General features: G+C 35.2%; 1 protein-coding gene across 2 annotated transcripts in view; it reads left to right on the top strand.

Moving 5' to 3' along the window:
- The window catches only part of MMP16 (matrix metallopeptidase 16), a 166,225-nt gene that overhangs the window by 91,328 nt on the left and 53,392 nt on the right, over positions 1 to 21,505 (top strand). For both annotated transcript variants that reach the window (XM_057371105.1, XM_057371106.1), the window contains exon 4: positions 7,266 to 7,570. In XM_057371105.1, coding sequence (XP_057227088.1) covers positions 7,266 to 7,570 — 305 coding nt within the window. The remainder of the gene's footprint in view (positions 1 to 7,265; positions 7,571 to 21,505) is intronic.

The following is a 21,505-nucleotide window of genomic DNA, read 5'->3' on the forward strand; positions in this document are numbered from 1 at the left end:
ACCACAGTCTAAATCCTACCACTTSTATATCTTCTGGACTGTCACCCAAGGCATTAATCAAAATAACAAATGAAGGTGCCCTGTRTTAAACTAAGTGACAACTAGCTAGTAATCTTTCTCACTTTGAAGAATTTATAGCAGTTCTTTATCTTCTRCCTCCCCTCTTCTAAAATGTTCACTCACTTTGACAAGACCTCCAGTGAGAGATTTGAAGTGGATAAGTCTGTAATATTTTTTGAAGACAGTTACAATACAAAGGACATTTAAAACAGAAACCCTGAATTTCATTAGAAAAAAAATAGTTATATTATCTTTTTGAATTCAAAAATAAAAGGCAAATAAGGGCAATAAAAACCACAAAATTCTTTCTTTTCTTCACCAATTCCCTGCTTACAGCTTATGATTAGTTAAATTTTAACCTGCTTTGTTTTCTTAATTTTTCATTGTATCATCTCTGGTGTCACTTATCTGCTCCATTCTCTTCTGTTCCACTCTTCAGTCTCTATAACCTGCAGGTTTCCAGCTGCATTCTGTGCCTTCCTGAYCAGTGGAATCTTGCAGTCTGAAGTGCACTTCTTAAGCCAGTTTAGTAATTCCTCCACAGAAAGAGGGATTTCTCCCTTCTGTCAGTGTGTTCTGCATCTCAAAATTTTCTGGAAAGCAAAACCAAAATCCCACAACATATACTCACAAAAGGAAGCTTCCCCCCCACAACACACCCCTTGCCCTGGAATTTTTCCGTAATTTCAAGATGTAATTTTGCAACCTGAAACAGTTTGGCAAAATTACAAGATGGAACTTCAAAGAAGCGACTTAAAATTATAATTATGATTAGAAGTTACATTAATAATGAGGGKTTTTTTGCCACATATTACATTTTGAACATTTATTATGTCCTTTTGGGAGCATTAAATTTTGGACRTAGGTGATATTTATTCTTAGASAGTAATGTGTTTACAGGCAGAACCKAAATGCAGATTTCCACTATTGGTAACATCAGCATGGAATGGACATTGTGCTGCATTAATTATATTTACTGTCCCTCAGGGAATGCAGCTTTCTGCTTATTTGAACTGATACATAATGTTTATTAGAAATTCTGTTTCTGAGAAAGTTGCCCATTTTACTGTGTCTTTTCTGCCTGGTGTAGTTTATGCTGATACATCCTGTGATATAATTAGTACATATGTTATAGGCTTACGTGCCTTTTACAAAGAGAGAAGCAGAAAGTAAGTATTTGAAGCTTTTTACCAGCCAAAAGAATATAGGAGTGAAGGACAACACCTAGAGTACATGAAAATTACAACTCCATTACAGAACAATCTATAGAGGTCCCAGTGATACTGTCTTAATCCTTCCTTAGTATTTTAGGCTGTGCCATGTTACACAGCAATCTCTGAACGTTGTACAGAATTATAAAAGAAATTTGTGAAAGCTGTGAAGGGATTTTTAAAAAATTATTTCAGKTTTTTAAAATGTTTTTTTAAGGGRSTATTTATGAAGGCTTGTATTATTCTCAAAAATATARTCACTGTATTTTTGTTAGGAAAGTAAGTTATCCAGTGCTTTAAAGAAAGAGAAACAATGTTAATCAATAAAGCAATCAGTTTTATAAAAATGKATTATAAACTTTTATACAACCTTTTTTAGACAGGGAATTTTTGAATATGAAGCCCTGCTCATCAGAATTCTGGGCCTACTATTCATAATCTGAACTCCAGCAGTCAGTCATTTCTCAATTGCCAAATTATTCTAACTGCAAAATACTTTTGCAAGTAAAATTGTAGAATGTTCTGTAAAAAAGAAATGCTTTGTCTTGAATTACAACCATTACTTAGAACTTGTAATGATTTAAAATAAAATAATAATTTAAAAGTTATTCTGATCTATTGTTTGTCTTGAGGAATGAATGAACCAAATTAAATTGATCAACAATATGTAATAATTTAATTGGTGCAGAAAATTTAGCTACAGATAGTCAATAGCTTCATCCCAAGCCCACTATAAATAATTAAATCTTTTTCTTGGCTCCAGCAGACAATGGATCAAGCACCAGATTAATGCCTTTTTCCTTTTACAAGTTAGATATATTGTGGATTTAATTTCTGAGAGAATATGAAAGATTTGGACAGGTCTAACTTGYGCTATTCAGATAAATGAATTAATGCTAGCTGGCAGCTTCAGTATGCAAGGCTTTATCTGGCTTCTTAGCAATAGACTATGTAATTTCTGTAGTCTGAGTGGTCCATATTGTGTAGAATTTGGAAAGAGAATTTTTTTCTTGGCTACTTGAAATCCACACTAAAAAGTAAGGAAATACTGGATCAAGAAAAATCTTTGAAAATACTGTAGGTTTATAGTAGCAAAAATATTTTTGAGTGTTTGTTACAAAGTAGTATTTAGGAAACATTCCATGTTTATATYACATTTTATTGACTTTAGATTACCTAGTAGTATATTGTGTCAGCCGATTACTTAAAACATCTTTCCTATAAAAACATTTATCTATCAAGCATTCTGCTAACCTTGTTTTTTGTCTCGGAAGTCTCAACTTTGTCACATTTCATCTCCTTGTAAGGAATACTGAGGAGAATGTTACCCATGAAAATTAAGAGGCAAGATAATTATAAATTCTTTTAAACATGGCGGCAGTAGGTTGACTTTTAATWTGGCCACAGAAAATCAAAAGTAATAGTTCTAATTTAGATTTTTATAGATGAAGATAACATTCTTAGTTTAGAACTCCAAAAAGTGAGCAAACTGAAACTGAAAAGAAGTTGAGGGTAAGAAAACTCACATTGGTGAGAGATTAGTGAAGCAACTCCATAGAAAATAYTTCTAGAGAAATGATGGCACAAAGTGAAATATATTTTTGACCAGAGGTAATCTATTACTTTCAATAAAAGTAACAGTGTGATTAAAAAAACCCAACAAACAAAACCCCAAAGTTTTGTTTGATTTACATCAATGACAATAAAAAGGTTGCGTTAACAAGTTATTCAAATTTAATGTTTGTTTCAATTCATTTTACTTTAACATTTTCATATCAAGTACAGATCTGTAACTGGCTTACTCCAAACAGATTATTGAGTGCATCTTTTTACCCACTCATTTGAAATTCCTGCTCTTTTATCTATTTAAATTTCAAATTACTGCTTTAACACAGTCAAGTGAGGTATATCCTGACAATCTTGCAAGGCTCCTGAAGCTGATGCAGCTAAAAATATGTCAGTCAAACATGGATAATTTTTCTTTTAGGGTATTTTGGGAAAGGAGTGGGAAGGGAAGGAAAACCCAAACCTTTTCTGAAATCAATAGGATCAAGATTTCAGAATAACACTCTCCAAAACAAGACKCTTCAGGCAGCTGTAGAAATAGTAAATCAACATGAAAAATGTGTATCAGTGATAAAATCTAATTGTTCTTGTGCAAGATGTATTTTAAAGTTATAATGCTTGAAGCAACTATCAGRTTCAAAACCACATTAAACCAGCAATAATAACCACAAAAAGGCATAATCAATTGATACATGGCTGTGGTTGGCTAGGGCTAACAGCTCTCAACATTTATAAAAAGTATCACTCAGTTTATTAGTTTGTAAAAAATGACATGAAAGTAAATGTTTCACCTAATAGGTCACCTTTCGTTTGCTAAAATACTTCCCCTTTGAAAGTATTTGTATGTTCTTCAACCTCTTTATAAAGTTGTGCTGCCAGTCTGGTCAAGGTCAGCTTTGGATCTTTCTCTTGTTTGACTTTGTTGTGAAATTATCACTAGACAGTGAGACTAGGAAAGTAATATTTAAGAAAATATAGATTTTTTTTTTTAATGAAGGCTTTCTATGTTTCCACCTTGCAATAGGAGCGGTTCTGAGTTGTCAGTCCTATACTCTCTTTCATTTGAGCTCCATTATCTGGATATGTTGAGTGTAATTTACGCAATTCCTCTCTTCTTTTTTGACTGCCTGTGAGAGTTACCACAATTTCAGGTGATTTCTGGATTTAAGATGTACAGCTAAATGTAATAGTAAAAGGGCTCATGTGAGACTTTATTTGTTATTGCAATCACAGGTCTAAATGAAGACATTTAAAAGATGAGTCCTAGTGTCTCTGGTAATTCATTGTCTATGGATTGGTTTTACTGTACTTCCCCTTTGGAGACTGTATGATAAACACCATGAAAGCAATGTAACACAACTTGGATTTCAGACGYCTGCTTTGGTGAATTATTTTAAGCAAAGTTCCCAGCAATACAATTTCAACGTTTGTGTTGCATGGTATTGGTATTTGCCCTTTTAGGATTGAACATGGGTTTTGTTAAACACATTAAAAATGGACACTTATTTTTTGTAAATACTCTTATATAGGAATAAGAGCTGGTTTATGTAATTTCTCTTTCAAGCTGCATTTTTCAGTATAATCTTGCCCACTCTAGAATGTTGGTTTGGAAGCCAGAAATCTCTTTAGTTGTAATACAGAATGCATGCTTTGAAAAGTATAACTTTGTAATGAATCTGGTGATGTAGGATGCTATTTCAAAAGTAAATTGATAACTGAATCCCATGGAAAATGTTTGCTATCACAGGTAGTCAGCTCTGGTTTGTGAGTGTGAAACTAGCACAATAGTTTGATGTTTTATTTGYAGTCAGTGATTAAAACTTAATTCAATGTACTGAAAAGGCAAAAAATGTAAAATGATAAATCTTWAAGTGTGAGTCAAACCATTTTAGACCAAGTAATTAATCTGTTTACCACCAGTACAAAATTCCACYCCATTTTTTCCATTTCCTTTTTTCACATATAACAGCAGAAGACCCTTTTTTTCTTCTATTTGCTTAAGACCAAAGTATGGCTTTAACCAATTACTAAAATTCCTGAATCAAACAAAAAAAAAGAAAAAAAAAAAAAGTCCAAGCTGCATATTTCAGATGAACTTTTCCTACATCAATATTTCAGTTTTTCTAGACATGCTCTGTTTTCTGTGAGATCCTGTTGATTCATTTGCCATATTCCTTAAATATGTCAAATAACAGTCTCTAATCATTCAAAGACCTTTGCTTCAGGCAATGCACACACCTTAGCACACAGCAGGATTGACTAAGAGCACATCTGCCATCTCTGTAAGTGATATTCCTAGCATAGCAACAGGTGAGCTGTTGACAAGTTTTTGGTAGTGGCAGTAAAAGTGTGCCGTTGTGACATGCTTTGATTCAGTGACAGGCTGCAAAATGCTGCACTTTCTCATGGRGCACAGACTGAGTAGTTAATGAACTTGCTAATTAAAACATCTCAAAGAAGTAATTCCTGAAGTGGGGATCTTTCGGACAAGGGTTCTGCAATGACTGATAGTTGGTCCGGAGTGTCCAATATTTTTTTAATCACAGGAAAAGCAATGCAACCGTCATCATAAAATTACTGATGAGCAAATAATTATGCAAGGGCACCATAGAAAGCACTTTCAATCACATGACATTTACATCATGCAGAGTAAGGTTATGCCTACAGTTCTGAGGACTTTTTCTCTCTGATGGCAAGATCAGTACTGCAGTACTTTGTAGTTCTGACAGTCAGTTTAAAAAGAACATTAAAAAATTGGAGTGACTTCAATAAAAATCACAGAAAATATTTAATAGACTGGATAAAATGTAACGAGATTTAAAGAGTTCAAAATTTTAATTTCTTAGAGACAACAAAAAGGTAATGACTTTGCAGTGCAGATATGTCTTTTAAATATCTTTTTATAGGGAGAAAAATGTTGAAGCTCATGTGTGTGAAAGAGAAAGGCAGAGCAAAAACCAATAATACAAGCCAGGCAAAGAATAGACTAGGCACAAGTATGTAATGAGTCATTAAATCACCTTTGGAAAAAAAAAAAATAAGGAAAGCAGTGGATTCTCTACAATATATTGTCCTACAACCTATATTGCTATCTCTTTGGAACATACATACCAGCTAAAAAATTATGCTTTGGTTAGACAGCACTATTAGACTCAATACAATAATCAACTTGTGAGTGGAAGTCAAAATAGGTAACTTCATGTTTTCCAAATGAACCTATGAGCAAAATGTATATATGACATAAAATCGATAAAATTAGACTTGAAATATTTGTTTCCATTTATGTAAACATATATGCCATATAATGAAGCACATTTAATGCACCAAACAAATCAATCACTTGAGTTTTATTCATGAAAGCATATTTGTTCCCCTTTAATGTGCCATGCTGTGTGAACTGATGAAAATATTACAAATACTCTAGAACTATGCAATTTCTGCAATTTGTGCTGGACATTCAGTCAAGCACATGTCAAATGAACAAAGAGAATCTGATTGCAGCAGTTTCAGAGCAGACACAAACCTAATAGAGRTTGTGCTGCCCGTATGAATCGAGTGGAAATGATGCAGAAAATTGGMTAGGTCTGAAATAGATTATTGTCATTTTTTTCTTGAATTCAATAATGAAAATAAATAACGATTTTTTAAAAGATGATTTCACTATGATTTACTAATAGCTATGACARTAAACTTCAGTTCTGATGGGTTTTTGGCCTTTCTTATTTTGAAGAAGTAGTGGAGATTGAAATTTCTGTTTAAATACATATTCTTCAGTTATCACATAATTGTCTTCTATAAAATTTCTCTGATGTGTTCTACAGTTTTATGAAAGCTTTATAGATGTAATCAGATCATGCAAGGACATTTTAGCCTGTACTGAAGTCAAAAGTCTTTGTTTCTGACAAGGAATTTATCYATCCATTTGCAAATGCAACAAGGCTTTGTGAATACTGGTTGGTGGTCACAGTATGGAGCTCTGCTTTTGTTAATGAACTCACTAATAAGTTAAAACTTCATTTAACTAAAAACATTTTCCTTTTGATCTGAAAGAAYATGACGTTCTTTAGCTGTGATGGATTCTAATTGTGATCCAGGAGGTAAACAGTCAGTGGTTGATTAATCTGGTTATCCCACTGTTAAGAACTTTTCATTTTAATGTATTTTTAATCTTCTAAAGATAATATTCTTTTGTACTGCTGGGAGTAAGCTGGCTAACATAATAAGTTCTAGTATAAAGGTCTATACAGATTGACACCATAATTTTGCACTAGCTTGTTTAAAAATRCTCTTCTTAAAGTGTATAACACCAGACTAGCATGTTTTATTAAAATCACAGAACTTATAATAAATAGGGAGAAATTTATATTAGCAGTGTCACTTGCCACTTAGTTCAATTTAATCTATGTACTGTTTCTGTGTYTCTTTCAGCATAAAGAACGTCACTCCGAAAGTAGGTGATGCTGAAACTCGTAAAGCCATTCGCCGTGCCTTCGATGTGTGGCAGAATGTAACTCCTCTAACATTTGAAGAAGTTCCTTATATTGAATTAGAAAATGGCAAGAGAGACGTGGATATTACTATCATTTTTGCATCAGGTTTTCATGGAGACAGTTCTCCCTTTGATGGGGAGGGAGGATTTTTGGCTCATGCATATTTTCCTGGACCAGGAATTGGGGGAGACACTCATTTTGACTCAGATGAGCCATGGACTTTGGGGAATCCCAATCATGATGGTAAGASAATATTTAATTTTAAACAAAATAAATAAATGGTATGAATTTTTGTCTAAGAGAACTACTTCCATGCTCCGTGTTCGTAAAGTCACGTAGTTTTCCCTCCTAGGTCAATACTACTTTTGAAATATATTTAGTTGACTGGACTCTTTGAATCCTAGGCAAAAAAGTATCTGTCTAATTTAATACAGTATGAACATGTGTTTTGGTTGAAAAAAAAAACATTGAATTCTTATTAGGAAACTTTGTGATCATTCAAATATTGTACTGTTGGATGTTTTCATAAACTACTTTCTGGTTTTTGTTTTTTTTTTTTAATGTATCAGATTTTTTTAGTTTTAGGGAAAATGTGTAATATTCTTTGGCAGTGATGCAAAAGAGGTTAAGACCTACTCCATCTACCAACCAGTTCTGTGGATACCAATGTACATAGAACATAGTCTTCAGTTTGTATTTATGATGATGCAGTGGCAGCATTCAAAAGCTTAAAGATGCCGTTCTGCTAAAGAGCAGAATTGGTGTTTCSCAATAACTTTTGAATGTCTTTTGGAATGGGTGATTTTAATACGCCCAATTTAGTTAAGTAGTATATTCCCCATAGTCAAATAAATTAGTTCATAGTGCAGTTGACAAACCTAAAATTTACCGAAGAAAGACTAAATATACCCTTTGAAGTTACTCTTCACAACTAAAATATGGCCATTGCCAAGTTCTAAGGTGATGTGACTAAATTATTGCCATTATCTARAGATGCTAATTTAAAGCTAAGTCTTGTTTTGCATATCTGAAAAACAGTATCAAAGAGCTTTTCTGTAGACATATTTTTTGTTTGATGCTGYTACATGTTTTGCTTTCAAACAGCTTCAGTTGTCCTAGTAGATCTCTCTAAACCAGTTACATAAAGTTTGAGAGATCTCTTCAGCAATGATACACAAAAGATGATGCACAGATGCATGAATAGGATGTTTCTGGCACACAAAGATGATAGAGATGACAAGAAGTGCAGAACTCTTGTATTTCAGTGTTACACTGAATTTGTGAATGATGAGAGGCTTTATCTAATTCCTTTCCTTTCCCTTTCTCACCTGAGATCTTCCAAGTAAAATTCAGAGCTTTTTATGTAGCAGTAYTTGTAGCCTGGAATCTTCAACAAAACCTTAATTTAATATTTGAGGAGCATAAATATAGTATTTTGACAATTCCAATGGTGCAATACTTGTGCTGTGCTGGAGTCAGTTGAAGCAAGAGCTGTGAATGGCACTGGAAAAGCTCTCAGTTGCACTATGGATTCAAGACACTTTTCTTGTGAAACGAGCCCTAGATTCTTACTGGAGCAATATCTGTGGTATTGCACAGCTCATATTTGCCCTCTTTACTTTATTCAGCTCAAAGGAGCCCTGGTGGGAGTCCTCTGTTTGTGCAGTTCAGGTCCATAGTCAGTCACAGCACTGTGAGGGTAAATAAAGGTGATTTTATGTGTCTGGGATTTTATCTTGGTTGAAGACCCACACTGCACATAATGTTCTGTGGTTTTGGAGCTATTACTTCAAGCACTTCAGGAAAATCTACATGCATGTGTACATTGAAACCAGGATGTAAATTTAAATTGGGATAACTCTTTTGGAGCAGGTCCACTCCTTGTATGAAAGTGAGCAAACATCTGGCTATCTCATTGTTCTTTAACTTAATTTTCATAGTACAAAATGACGCTCATTTCTTTATATAGCTTTTGAGATTGAGTTTTGTAGAGTAGTTTTCAAAAGCTATTACTTGTATTGATTAATTTTAATATATTTTGAAGAAAAAAAATCAAGGGACCGTAAGTTGATGCTATTGTTAAAATGTACTTTTATGTAAGAACGTTGAACTTGTATAATAAAAAGTTTGCTATCTATATCATGAAGGTTTAATAGTTAACATTGGAAATTTTTTCTTCAGATTTAATAACTTAGGTACTTTGGTGTACTCATATATACTTTTTTGAGGCACACGTTCCTCAAAAATGTGTGGAATAAAATGGAATATTCATAGTAGAAAAATAGAATATTTTTGGAAAATGCATGATAACTAAAAAAACATCTTGCCAATGCAAGTTCCCTGCAAGTTCCCTGAAGAATTTTGGCAACTGTTGGTTTCCCTGTTGAAATTATATGAACATGGTTCATAGGTCACAGATGCTGTCCAGCAAAAACTCCTGTGTCATTGTAACCTTAGAAATACCAATATATGTGCATTTCATCTGAAAATGCAGGGTGCCTGTTTGCCTGATTGGTGACTTTTAGATACCAGGTAGGACAGGTTTTCCTGATTGTCTTACTGATTAATTTATTTTTAGGATTCCTGAAGGATCATGGAGTTTGGTGGGTTTTTTTTGTTTTGGTTTGAGTTTGGGTTTTGCTTTTATTTTGGGGGGAGGGGGGGGTGGTTTTTTGTCTTTTTTTTATTTTGTTTGTTTGTGTTTGTTTGTTTCTTGGGATTTTTGTGCCTGGAAAAAATTTCCAGGGGGAAAAAGAAGACAAGCGTTTCATTTGGGATTGACAGGAAAGAAAGACTTAAGCTCTCTTAGGCTTCTTATCATTTTGAGCTGAGTCTCAGAGCACTGAAAAGCAGAAGGTTGAAAAATATATTTATGACCTTAGCTATGAGTCATTTATCCCAGGCAAGTGTCAATTTTAAGATTCATTGCTCCAATAGTCCAATAGTCACCTTTGTAGTATTATTTCAAATCCGGTAGAATGGGAAAAAGATTTGGTGATTTATTTTTATTTCTAAACTAACTCTCACCCCAAGGGGCTGATTTTCTCTGATTCCTATTCTAGTATTCCAGAGAGATTCAAAAACAGAGCAACTTGTTTACTTAGCAGCAAGAATGCAAAAATAAGGTCCTTTTGAAAAGTTCCAGCCTCATTCTTCACCTTGTACTGTTCTAATGAAAACAATTTACATGCCATCTGCCTCAGAAAAGACAGGCAACGTAYTGAAATGCTTTCATAATTGGTTGTCCTTTTTTTAAGTAATTCTCATTCCAAATTAGGAATCATATACAAAATCAGTATTCTGAGTATAGTTAATTACTATAGCAATTTATTCTGACTAGTTAATTGCAGTGTCTTCATACTTCAGGTTTTCGGTTGATGTGGTGGTTTTTTCCTTATCATGTTTGGTCGATTTTCTTGTGTTTTGCTTTGGTTTAATAATACTCTAGACTCAAAGGACAGCAGACTCAAGTTGCAATAGAAATACATCATGTGCACAGTGCATTGCTGCTTTCCTTTGTTCTCCCTTCAATGGTATGTTATCTTATCAATCATGTTCTGGGAAGAAATCTGTGCTTTGACTCCTCCCTCGTTCTGAGAATGAATGAGGCTTTTGTAGGAGTAAAGACTAATGGGCCCGTCGCTCAGGGAAAAACCTTCTGTCATACAATTTTACACTTGCAGGCTTTCTGCAATGAAATATTTCTCTGCTTTCATAATACCCTGTAAGCAGAGTACAGCTGGTTCCGCAGCTCCAGCTGAGCTGTGGAGCTCTTTTCTCTGAATTTCCATCCATGGTGCTGCAGGTGATCCTAGAAGTATTGCCAGAAAGAAGGACAATAGGCTTAGCATCACAGGGGAGCAGCGGAAACAAGGACAGAATTTCTTTTGCTGGGGAATGAGAGAGGTACTGAAGGATAAAATAKGATGCACTTCTGTTTTTCTCAATGAGGGAAGGGCATGTTATTTTTTCAATACTTATACAAAGTATGTTCATTGGACTGTAGCCTTCCTTCAGTCAGCCCTTATCCTCTACTTTCCCATTTAAGACAACTACTTCTCAAATTCCTATGGGAGTAGACTGTTTCTTACAGTAGACTCCATTTCCTTTATGATCTGCCTATCTAGACTGCAGGTAACATAAGAGCTTTGTAAAATATTTGTAACAGGATGGTTTCTTCATGCACCTTACAAAACATCTTGTATTCCTAGGCAGTCTCAATTAAAACTGACTATTCTGGTAACACTTGGCAAATATGTCAGACGAAGAAACACTGTTCAGGAACAGCAAATCAAAATGGATAGGATTTCACAGGAAAATGTTTCACAACATTTACATTCAAAGGTAAAGGAATAAACAGGAGATGGAAATCAGTTAGTTCCATAGTAGGTATCTGAAAAATCAACTCTTAAGTTAAATTTTAAATTCTTATTTTCTTCTGAACATAAGAAATGAAAAAAAAAAAAAAAAAAAGTGAAATAAAAGAGAAGAAGAAGAAATCTTAATATAGCAGTCTGGAGGCTAGGGAGAGATTTCCTTCTTCACATGACTCCAATCCATTTAGGTGATAATACAGCACCTCATTTTTTAAAAAGTTAAAATTTTATGCACAATGAATTATGTATCTAAATCCAGAAAAGGACAATTACTTCTTTGTAGGAGCAGCAGTACTTTGGAGATATTGKACTGTCAACCCTCAACAAAAATATTTTTGAAAATATTTTTTTYAATGGCAATATTTCCAATCACTATGATGAAATTCAAAGTCACTGTCAGGGATCATCTGGGATAGGTACCATCTCTATAAATTTTCTAATAGCTTGCAGAAAAATCCTATCTTATGTCCAATCTTTCTGTGCCAAAACTGAAAGGGGCATTCTTATTAGCCTTCTTGCACTCGTTTTATCAAAATTGATTTCACATTTGTCTGTCTACATGCACTTAAGTTACTCTAAACCTTTTTAAAAGCAGTTATTTTTTCTGGGAAATTACTGAATGCATCTAAACCTATTTAAGGGAGTGCTAAACCAGTTTAAATTGAGAGTGCACTACTTTTAACTGGATTAATTTAAGATTGACCTACTTGCACAAGTGCAGCTCTTTAAAACAGGGCAAGATGTAGAAGCAATGCTTGGGGAAAATAAGGATTTCTTGGGAGCTTAGTTTTCAACCACATTAAACATGATACGTTATGTACCAATTATTGGATAAAATGTCACTATAGAACTGTGTCTTCCAGCWGCAGAAAATATCTGGCAAAAACTAATGTAGATAAACACAGTAGATCTGTAGTGCTAATTTGATACTGTTRTCTTCATTTTCCTATCAGCAAGAGAAATAGTGGTCAAATAAAATACATTATTTTTTTACCTCTGTAGCAAATTTGTCCAGGTAGCTACTGTGCCATGTTGAAATTCTGAAGAGAACAGTTCTTCCATCAAAGAATATATGATAAATAATGAGTGAAACTCCATTACAGAAGTAATAGATGGTTTTAGTGTACAGTGACATTTAAATGTAAGGTGAATATCAGTGCAGAGTACTTACATACATCTGGAATATTTGTAACTTGTGTATACATAAAACTCTGTWTTTGGGAAAACAAACTCAAAAGTTCAAGAATTCACATCTGGGGTTTTTTTTATTAACTCTCCAGTGTTCAAAAAATTATTCAAGTTTGCAGGCAATAAAAAGAAAACAAGCAAACAAACCTGTCACTGTACCATGCTATTTGTAGATTGCCAAGTAAAAGCTTCTTGGACTGATGCAAATACAGTGTCTTGTGTAACGCACTTAGACTCCAGTTAGTGCGTACATTCTGCTGTGGGCACTGTGCTGGCAGCCAAGAAAAATTTATGAAAATCCTGATCTCTGAACTGCATAGATCAACTTGTAGTAAATTTCTTTTGGCTGCCAGTGTGGTTGACACAGTGCAGGAGATAAATGCTGCTGGAAACGTGAACCAGTGGAGCTGTGAAAACCATCTCCTAAGGGAGCTCTGTGTCTTGAGCAGTGCTCACACTGTGGCTTGGTATAAAGGAAGCCAGGCATTTCAGATCAAAGGAAGTTCTGTATTACAATGTTAACATGGCTTTAATCGCATAAARCATTGTGATCTTAATTGATTATGTATGTTTTTAATAAGCAATTATCAACACCGAATTTGATCTGTGACCAAGCAGTGTGACCTTGCAGTTCTCACATGCTTATTCTCTAGTTCTGCACTAGGATAACTATGTAAAAGATTAATATCTTATTTGAATTTTTATTTTATAGTACTTGTGTATATGCTTGTAAACAGAGAATTGTAAACGTGGGACAGATCAAAGGTTATCCTACAAAATATCCTATCTCCACTTAGCTATGAACAGATACTTAAGGAAGAGAATAAGAGCAGGGGAAACATATGGCAATAAACCTTCAGCATATTCCCTCTTAGCTTCCAGTAATCTGCGGCTCATTGAATTTCTGAGGCACAGGCCATATTTTTGTGTTTAGTAGCCTATGAGGGATTTCCTTTCATTAATCGGTGTAATCTCTTTTTGAACTCATGTAAGCATTTGCTATCCACAGCATCCTGTGGCAATATGTCCTATAGTTTAAGCAGATGTGAAGTACTACTTCTTCCTGATTTTTTTTTAGACAGATGGATGCTTGTATTGTAAGGAAGTAATTTTCTAATAATTGTATCTATTCCATTCATATTTTATGGGCCTCTCTCATATCTTGCTTACAGGCTAAAGAGACCAAAACTGTTGAATTGCAACCTTGTTTATATATAATTATAAGGTTAAGGAAGTACAACTTCTATTTTAAATTGAAACTATTTGAGTGCAAAATGAGTGAATTAACAATATTATAAAAGATGACAAAACCCAACTATTGCATTTATAATATTACACAATGATGAAGATACCAGGATAATATTTCAAAGAGCTTTGCAAGTTGTGGGCATATGGAACAATGATTGATTCTTTTAATTTCACCATTTTTCCTAAAATCCAATTTAATTCAGGGATCAGTTAATACCAATAATACTTTCTGTCACTAAAACACAAAGTTTTTAGTATTTAAAAGGAAAGCAGTCTTTCCCTTATCAGTAAGTGCATTTTGTGCTGGTAGAACTCCCCCTGTCCTCAAACTTTCCAAACCTTCCTGGATTGTACTTGCTGGTGTGCACCTGCCCCATATCCAATCACTCCAAGATATTACCTAGAATCTTAATTCTCAGATAWCCACTGATAGCTGATACATAAAATGTATCCTTGAAAATATTATCRTGGTATGCAAAGCTGCACTTGAGAACAGAAAGATCCCTTTCAGCTATTGAAGAGATGGGAAATTATAAAAAAAACCATTATGGGCCCTGGCTGCTTGTGAGGACTCAGTCACTGGACGTAGCACTGTGCAGATAGAAGAGGATCTGTCTGCTGGACCCCATCTACTGGCTGGAAGCCAGATGGTGGAAAATGTTAACTGCTGGCAAAGTACTGACCTCATTTTTTATAATTTTTGGGGAGGAATTTTGCTTTCACAGAACATCATTTTAGCTTTGAGGAAAGCACTTCATTTGCATACTGTTAAAAGGGAAATCTGTTTAGARCTGGCAGTCGGTGAAAGCAGCCTTGTGGATGAATCCAGCCTCATGTTCTAGAGGTGTGTTTGATTAGATGCTTTTAAAACMTCCCAGAGGCCCTCAGCGTGCAATATCACTCTCAGCTTCCTTCTTGGCCTCACCTTTCCACATACACTATCATGCAAACTGAAAGAGAGGCTGAGGAACACGTTAAGAGAATTGACTTTGTGATACTGTTAATTAAAGCAATGGGAATGTAGATACTAAGATGCACATCTTCCATCATGCTTTTCACATCTATAGAAGCAAGGTGATATTTAAACTGCAGCTTAATTGTCAGAGTCGGTCCTGACACAGGCTGTAAACCAAAAAGGCAGCACAACTCGAGCCACTAAATTGCATTTTGCTTCCATTGTGGCGTAGGTAAACACAGAGCGTTGCAAGCCTTTGTGGAGTAGTTAGGGAAGCTGCAAACTCAGCTTTCCATTCAAACTGCAACTGGAGGTTATTTCCCACATAGCAGGGCCAGCAGAACTCACTCGCTTGCGTTTGCCATCTGCCTCCGTTTGTGATCAGCCGTCCTGTCTTGAACTGCTAATGAAAAGTGTTAGAGCTGATCTGGCTGACTTCGCATGGAAATAAATGAGGAAAGTTCACATTGTCTGTTACATCGACTCTGCTGCCAAGGAAACATCTCGCTGTAAGGCAGCATGGGTCCTTGCAGACAGTTTTGGCAGTGTTTGCACCTACTGAAAAAAACTGGCCTTTTTTTTTTTTTTTTTTTTTTTTTTTTTTTTTTTTTTTCTTTTTAAAATGTCTTTGTCTCAAACAACAGTTTGTGCAACAATGAAGAAAAGTCTCCCAAAATGGATTCATTTAATCAGACCCTCATATTATTGTCTTAGGAGAACTGAGCTTATATGGGGAAACCTATTCGAAAAATGTGAAATTTAGTTGAAAAATGTTTTTTAAGTGATTAATAAGTTGAAAATAACAATTTCTGGGGTTTTCCTTTGTTTTCTTTTTGTCTTGCTCATTTTCTCCCTGCAATATACAAGAAAGAGAATTGGGAAGCCATTTTTGTTCAGGCAAATAGATTTATTTTAAATGAATCCAAACATAAAATGCTGGCCAGCCCCTTCATCATTTTTATGACCCCAAAAGCCCTTACACATGAAAACTCCCCTAACACTACACACACAGCAAACAAACAAACAAACAAACAAACAAACACTCCTACCTTAATCTTTCCTCCACTTAGAAAGATGCTTAGCAGATTTTGAGTACTGAGTCTGGGAAAGCTACATATAATTCTTACATGTTTCCAAAAGTTTTAGAGAATAGGGGAAAAAGGAAAAAAAATTAACATGTTCCAATGTTTTTTATTATCCTTTATGCATTGTTGTTTTCCATCAGCTTACAAAAAGGCAATATTTCTTTAAAATGTGTGATACAAAGCTAACAGTAATAAAACTAATGCTAATAATAGAGAAACTGCTTTGTGGGCTATGAGATTTTGCCCCACAGAGTGAATTTCAGGTTATTGAAAGATTATTTGCTAAGGAGAGTTTGTAAAAAGAGAATCTCAAATGTGTTGGGTTAAAAAAAAGAAAGAGAGAGAAAATTCCCTTTATTATTGCAAATAGGTTGAAAACAGTTTACAACTGAAAAATCAGCTTAGTGAATGCCTTGAAATTATTTCTTTGTCTTTTCAGTGTGGTCTCCTAGTAGCAGTAATTTAGGAGAGAAGCATTATCTATGAACCTAAAATTTTCCTTTTAAACAGAAAGTGACATTTCAGTCATTTACAGCAGGCATCAGGCTTGGCATTCCAACGCTCATGTAATCCAGGGTTCCTCAAGCCTCTATTTGTTGCTAAGGCCACTTAATGGGGCTTTTTCTTYGTGACAGCAGATTTAGGAAATACCAAAGATGTTCTACAGAATATTACTGCATTGCCATCTCATTTCCCCTGCCTTTTTAGAGGCAAACAGAATCTGAAAAATCCTGTTGCCAATTAATATGGATGTTGTCATGGTTTCCTGAGAGAACGAGACAAGAATTTTACAGTAATTACATACTTAATTACTTATTTATTTATTAGGCAGAAATGTAATGCATGTTGAAAAAGTAGAAATATGTAGATAACTCTAAAATAGAAGATAATACTATATCTGAATTTTAAGATTATTATATGATTAACTAATGAAGGATTTTCAACAATGTTAGTGTTCTCAAGTCTAAAGTATAATTTGTGCTTTTCCTGACAATTCTTCRCTTCAAAATGCCCAAACCATATGTTCTTGAGGCCAAAATGGTTTTAATCTATATTTAGACTCCTTCCTAGCTGTTTGGGATCCAAAAAGTGCTGAGCAGCTAACACCAATAGCTGGAAACATATACAGCTAAAAGATCGGGCTGTGAAAAAAAGATGAAAGCGGAAAAATAAACAAGAACCAGATAAGTTAAAAGAGCAATATTTTTTGTGCAATTTATTTGTTCTAGTGGACAGATTTAAGTCTCGTTCAAGTCAGTCTATAAGTACTTCCTGGATTTGTACATATATCACTTAAGTCCCTTTCCTGTTCTTCAATAATTAATGTTTTGCCAGTGACTTAAATGAAAATACCTAAGTCAAAAGCCAGAAGACTTGAGGGGGTGGAATTAATCTGACCATATGTTGATGTTTATATTTGAGTTAATCTCATGGAGTCCCTTTAGAGCTATAGGAGAGATATATTGCCTTCCTGGGTAAGGTTTGTTGGATCCTGAAGTAGGTGTCTATAATAAACTAGATGARTCATGTTCTGAAATACCTGTTTCTCATCTCTTGCTGTGAGAGGTGCAGGTAGAGACATTGGTGTTGAATAGTTAGATAACTTCTACCAGTGATGTTGAATCGTGCCATTTCAGATTAGAGGAGAACTGAAGTGATGAGCGCTTAAAAATTGCAGCRCCAACTGGAGTCAAAAGAAATCTGTCTCAGCCCCAGAGATGGCTGTTTTGTGAGCAGTTCAGTATAGCAGTCAGAAAAGGCACTTGTGGGCATAGGCTTTTTCCTGCTCCTCTTGGTATGGCAGGACAAACACTTGTATTGGTCTGAATATGGTAATTCACAAGGGGGTTGCACCTCTGACATTTTGAATGTATAGTTGGTGGTATTATGGTAATGTGTAAACATAATTTTTGTTTCATTTCTAAGAATAGCGCCTTTCTTGTGATGCAGTTTAGGAATTGTTAGTATATTTCCTCATGAGGAAATGGGCTTACCACTGAGTATTCAGGGTKCTGAAGATCCGGTAGTGACATGGAATTAATGCTGTTAGCTGTGCTCCAGCTAGCAGAGCTAGCAGAAACAGCAAAAGAAGAGCTTCAGGAAGASATAGCAACTGAAATACACACATAATCAACAGTCACTCCTTAGCTGGTCTGTGTTTTAATGATGCCTTGTGACACTGTCAGGGCTGGCCGAGGTGCAGAGATTATGGTACCAACCTGCTGAGTGTGGGATGTGGCAGAGCAGCTGTGGAAAATTGTGCCCCAGTGACTCTGTGTTCAGCTCTCTGCTYTCCCAGTGAGAAGCTCTGCTCTGATGGCCATCAAACATGGAACTTCTGACATTCTGGGGCCAACTGCTGTCACCCCAGCCTGGGGTCCTGCTCTTAAGTCACAGAAGGGGAAGTGGGCCAGGACTGACTTCTGCCCTGACCAACATTCTCATGTCCAATCTCTCCTGAACTTTGCCAGGGGCAACAGACTGCTGCCTTCATCTTGCTCTCTAAGCAAATTCTTGAACAGGCTTCCTTCAGCCGGGAGGCCCAGGGGTATGGCTTGGCTGCCTGACCATCTTGTCCTCTCCATTACCCTTTGCTCTGCCCTCTGCCATCTCTCCTGGAGGCTGCCCCTCCATGGCAGGGGCTCAGTCATCTCCGTGCCAGCAAGTGCCGAGAGTCACTCGTGCCAAACTGCGTTCCCCAGGTTCTAGAGAGGCTTACAGTGGTCCCTCTAGCTAGGGGAACATACAGMTGTATGGATACAGAATCCTAGGATCCCAGCAGCAGGTTGTCCAATAGATCAGAGCGTTTCATAGGAGTAAATTTTAACAAAGTAAAACCAAGGTATCAGATTTGTCTTTCTGTCACTTTCTCTGTGTACACGATCCCCAGTTTGAAGTTGTCTCAATTTAAAATATGGTGCACACTTGGATCAGGTTTCCCTTTGAAGTCTGCAGACTTCTTAGAAAACTTGTCTTCTTTTCAGATCAGAGAATTTTAATCATTTTTTTCTTCTAATCACTTTGCCAATTAGGATTCAAAATTCCCACTTCTTTTTATCACCAGTTTAATGAAAAAAACCCCAAACCACGGACAAATCCATCTTGACTTTTTTTTTTTTTTKTYTTAATATGAATTGAAAAAGTAAAGTAACAGTGAAGGAAGAATTTTTCATATAAAAACTATACATATATGTGTATTTATGTATATATATGTATATATGTATATATGTATATATGTATATATGTATATATGTATATATGTATATATGTATATATGTATATATGTATATATGTATATATGTATATATGTATATATGTATATATGTATATATGTATATATACACAAACCACTATGTCTCTGTTGTCTGTTTAAAAACTCTCAAATTCCTATGTCTATGTTAAGATACAATGGCCAATAATAATCTGGTTTTCATGGGTTTAATGTGAGTTAATTTAGAGGATAATTACTCTCAGTAGTTTAACTGATGCAGGGTAAAAAATTTATCTAATGAAAATTTAGCCAGCTCAGGATTTACATATAAATTAAATTCTATGTGCATTCTGTTGTAAGGATTTCAGTGTTCTCTTCAAATTCCTAAAAGGTGGTGAGATGCTAGAACAGGTTGCCCAGAGAAATTGTGGATGTCTCATCCCTGGAAGTGTTTAAGGCCAGGCTGGTTTGGGCTGTGAGCAATCTGGTTCAGTGGAAGRTGYYCCTGCCCATGGCAGAAGGGTTGGAATTGGATGACAGGTTACATCTATTGTGATATTTGCAGTATGACTTTGACCTTCCTGCTAGCATTTACAAATATTCCTTTATAGGAGGACACACRGGACCTAAGGGTAAATGAATAAAAATTAAACAAAAGAAGCCACTTTATTAACAAACCAGCACTTTAGCTGAGTGGCATAGAGACAAACCCTACACTTTTTTTTTTTCAAAACAAGGGTTCAATTTTAGTATGACCTCCTGTACAATTAAGGTTCTGTTACATTTCTTCTCACCCAGAGTGCCACTTAAGAGTGGTAGAAAAATGTACATTCCCTTCACATGGATGGCCCACAGGGACCAGGCCATGGAGGAGAGCTGAGAAATGTGTGATACATGCTCTTCTCATGCACATATCCAAATCTTCAACCCCAGAATTTTCACAGCCTTCAGAAAGCAGTTTTAAGTACTTCTCTACCTTATTCTTCCCAGTAAAAAAATAAAAACAAAAACAAAGAAAAGGAAAGAGTAACATAAGGCTGTTACAGGGTTTGTAGTTGCATTTAACTACTGGAAAAATAGAATAAATGTTATTTAGCAACAATGGGAATGACCACTGTATTTTCAAACTYTTTACTGAGCTTGATAAGTTATGAAGACCTTTTCTAGCAAAATGCAAAATTCCATTAAAATTCAAATTTATTTAAGATAGTTGTTGTCTAAAGATGACCATGAAAACAYCCAAAATAAAACTTTTCATTCTGTTAATCCATATGACTTTATTACTAATAGAGTGAAAATGCCATTTGAGAATAATATCCAAATTCAGTAGTGGACCTGAGTGATGAAGAAGTTGAATCCTGGAGCTAGAGATTCAGCATAAACGTGGGAGTTTGTTTAGTTTGCTAGGTTTTCTGTCACAGCAGGGTTTTCTCAAAGCATGCAATAAAGCCATAAGCATTATATTTTCAGAAGGAACTCATACCTTCATATTGAAGTAAACTCTCATGTCTTCTCTGCCTCCCCTAAGATCACTTCCTTCTGCTTTGCTTGTCTCTCTTTGGGGAATTTGGTATTGATTCACCAGCCAAAATAGTTTGCAAATTTTTCAGTACTAGTGATTGAAACTATGGAGAAGTGGAAATATTTGTATACCCATGCTTTTTATAGAAAGAAATTTAAGAATACCTAAAGTAATTAATTCCACCCATTTCAAGAAATTTAATAAAAGTTGTAGAATGTTCTTGGTAACATATCCAAGTAGAAAGTCAGAAGTTCTTATCTTTTTAGTATCCTTGCCTTCTGAAGTACAGGCTGGTATGTGTTATAAAAGAAAGAGGGCTCCTGGCTTTTTCTAAATTATACCCACAACATGCAGAAAGGGTAAAGCACTGCCAGGAAGGACTTACACGCTGCTAAACTCAAATCTCATCAATGATCTGAGTCACCTGAAGAGAGCCTTGCTCTGTAGGAATGTGCGCTTGTCAAATTTCAAGCAAGCAAGTTTAAATTTCACACTAATCTGTTCATCTTTTTAAAATTGAATAGTTCTGTAGGTATTCTAAATTACATGGAGGGTAATTGTACATACTTTGTATATAAACAACACTCTGTCCC

The sequence above is a fragment of the Malurus melanocephalus genome, unplaced genomic scaffold (genome assembly GCF_030028575.1).
Source record: "Malurus melanocephalus ecotype Western Australia unplaced genomic scaffold, MMel_1.1 scaffold_141, whole genome shotgun sequence".
Classification (NCBI taxonomy): Eukaryota; Metazoa; Chordata; class Aves; order Passeriformes; family Maluridae; genus Malurus; species Malurus melanocephalus.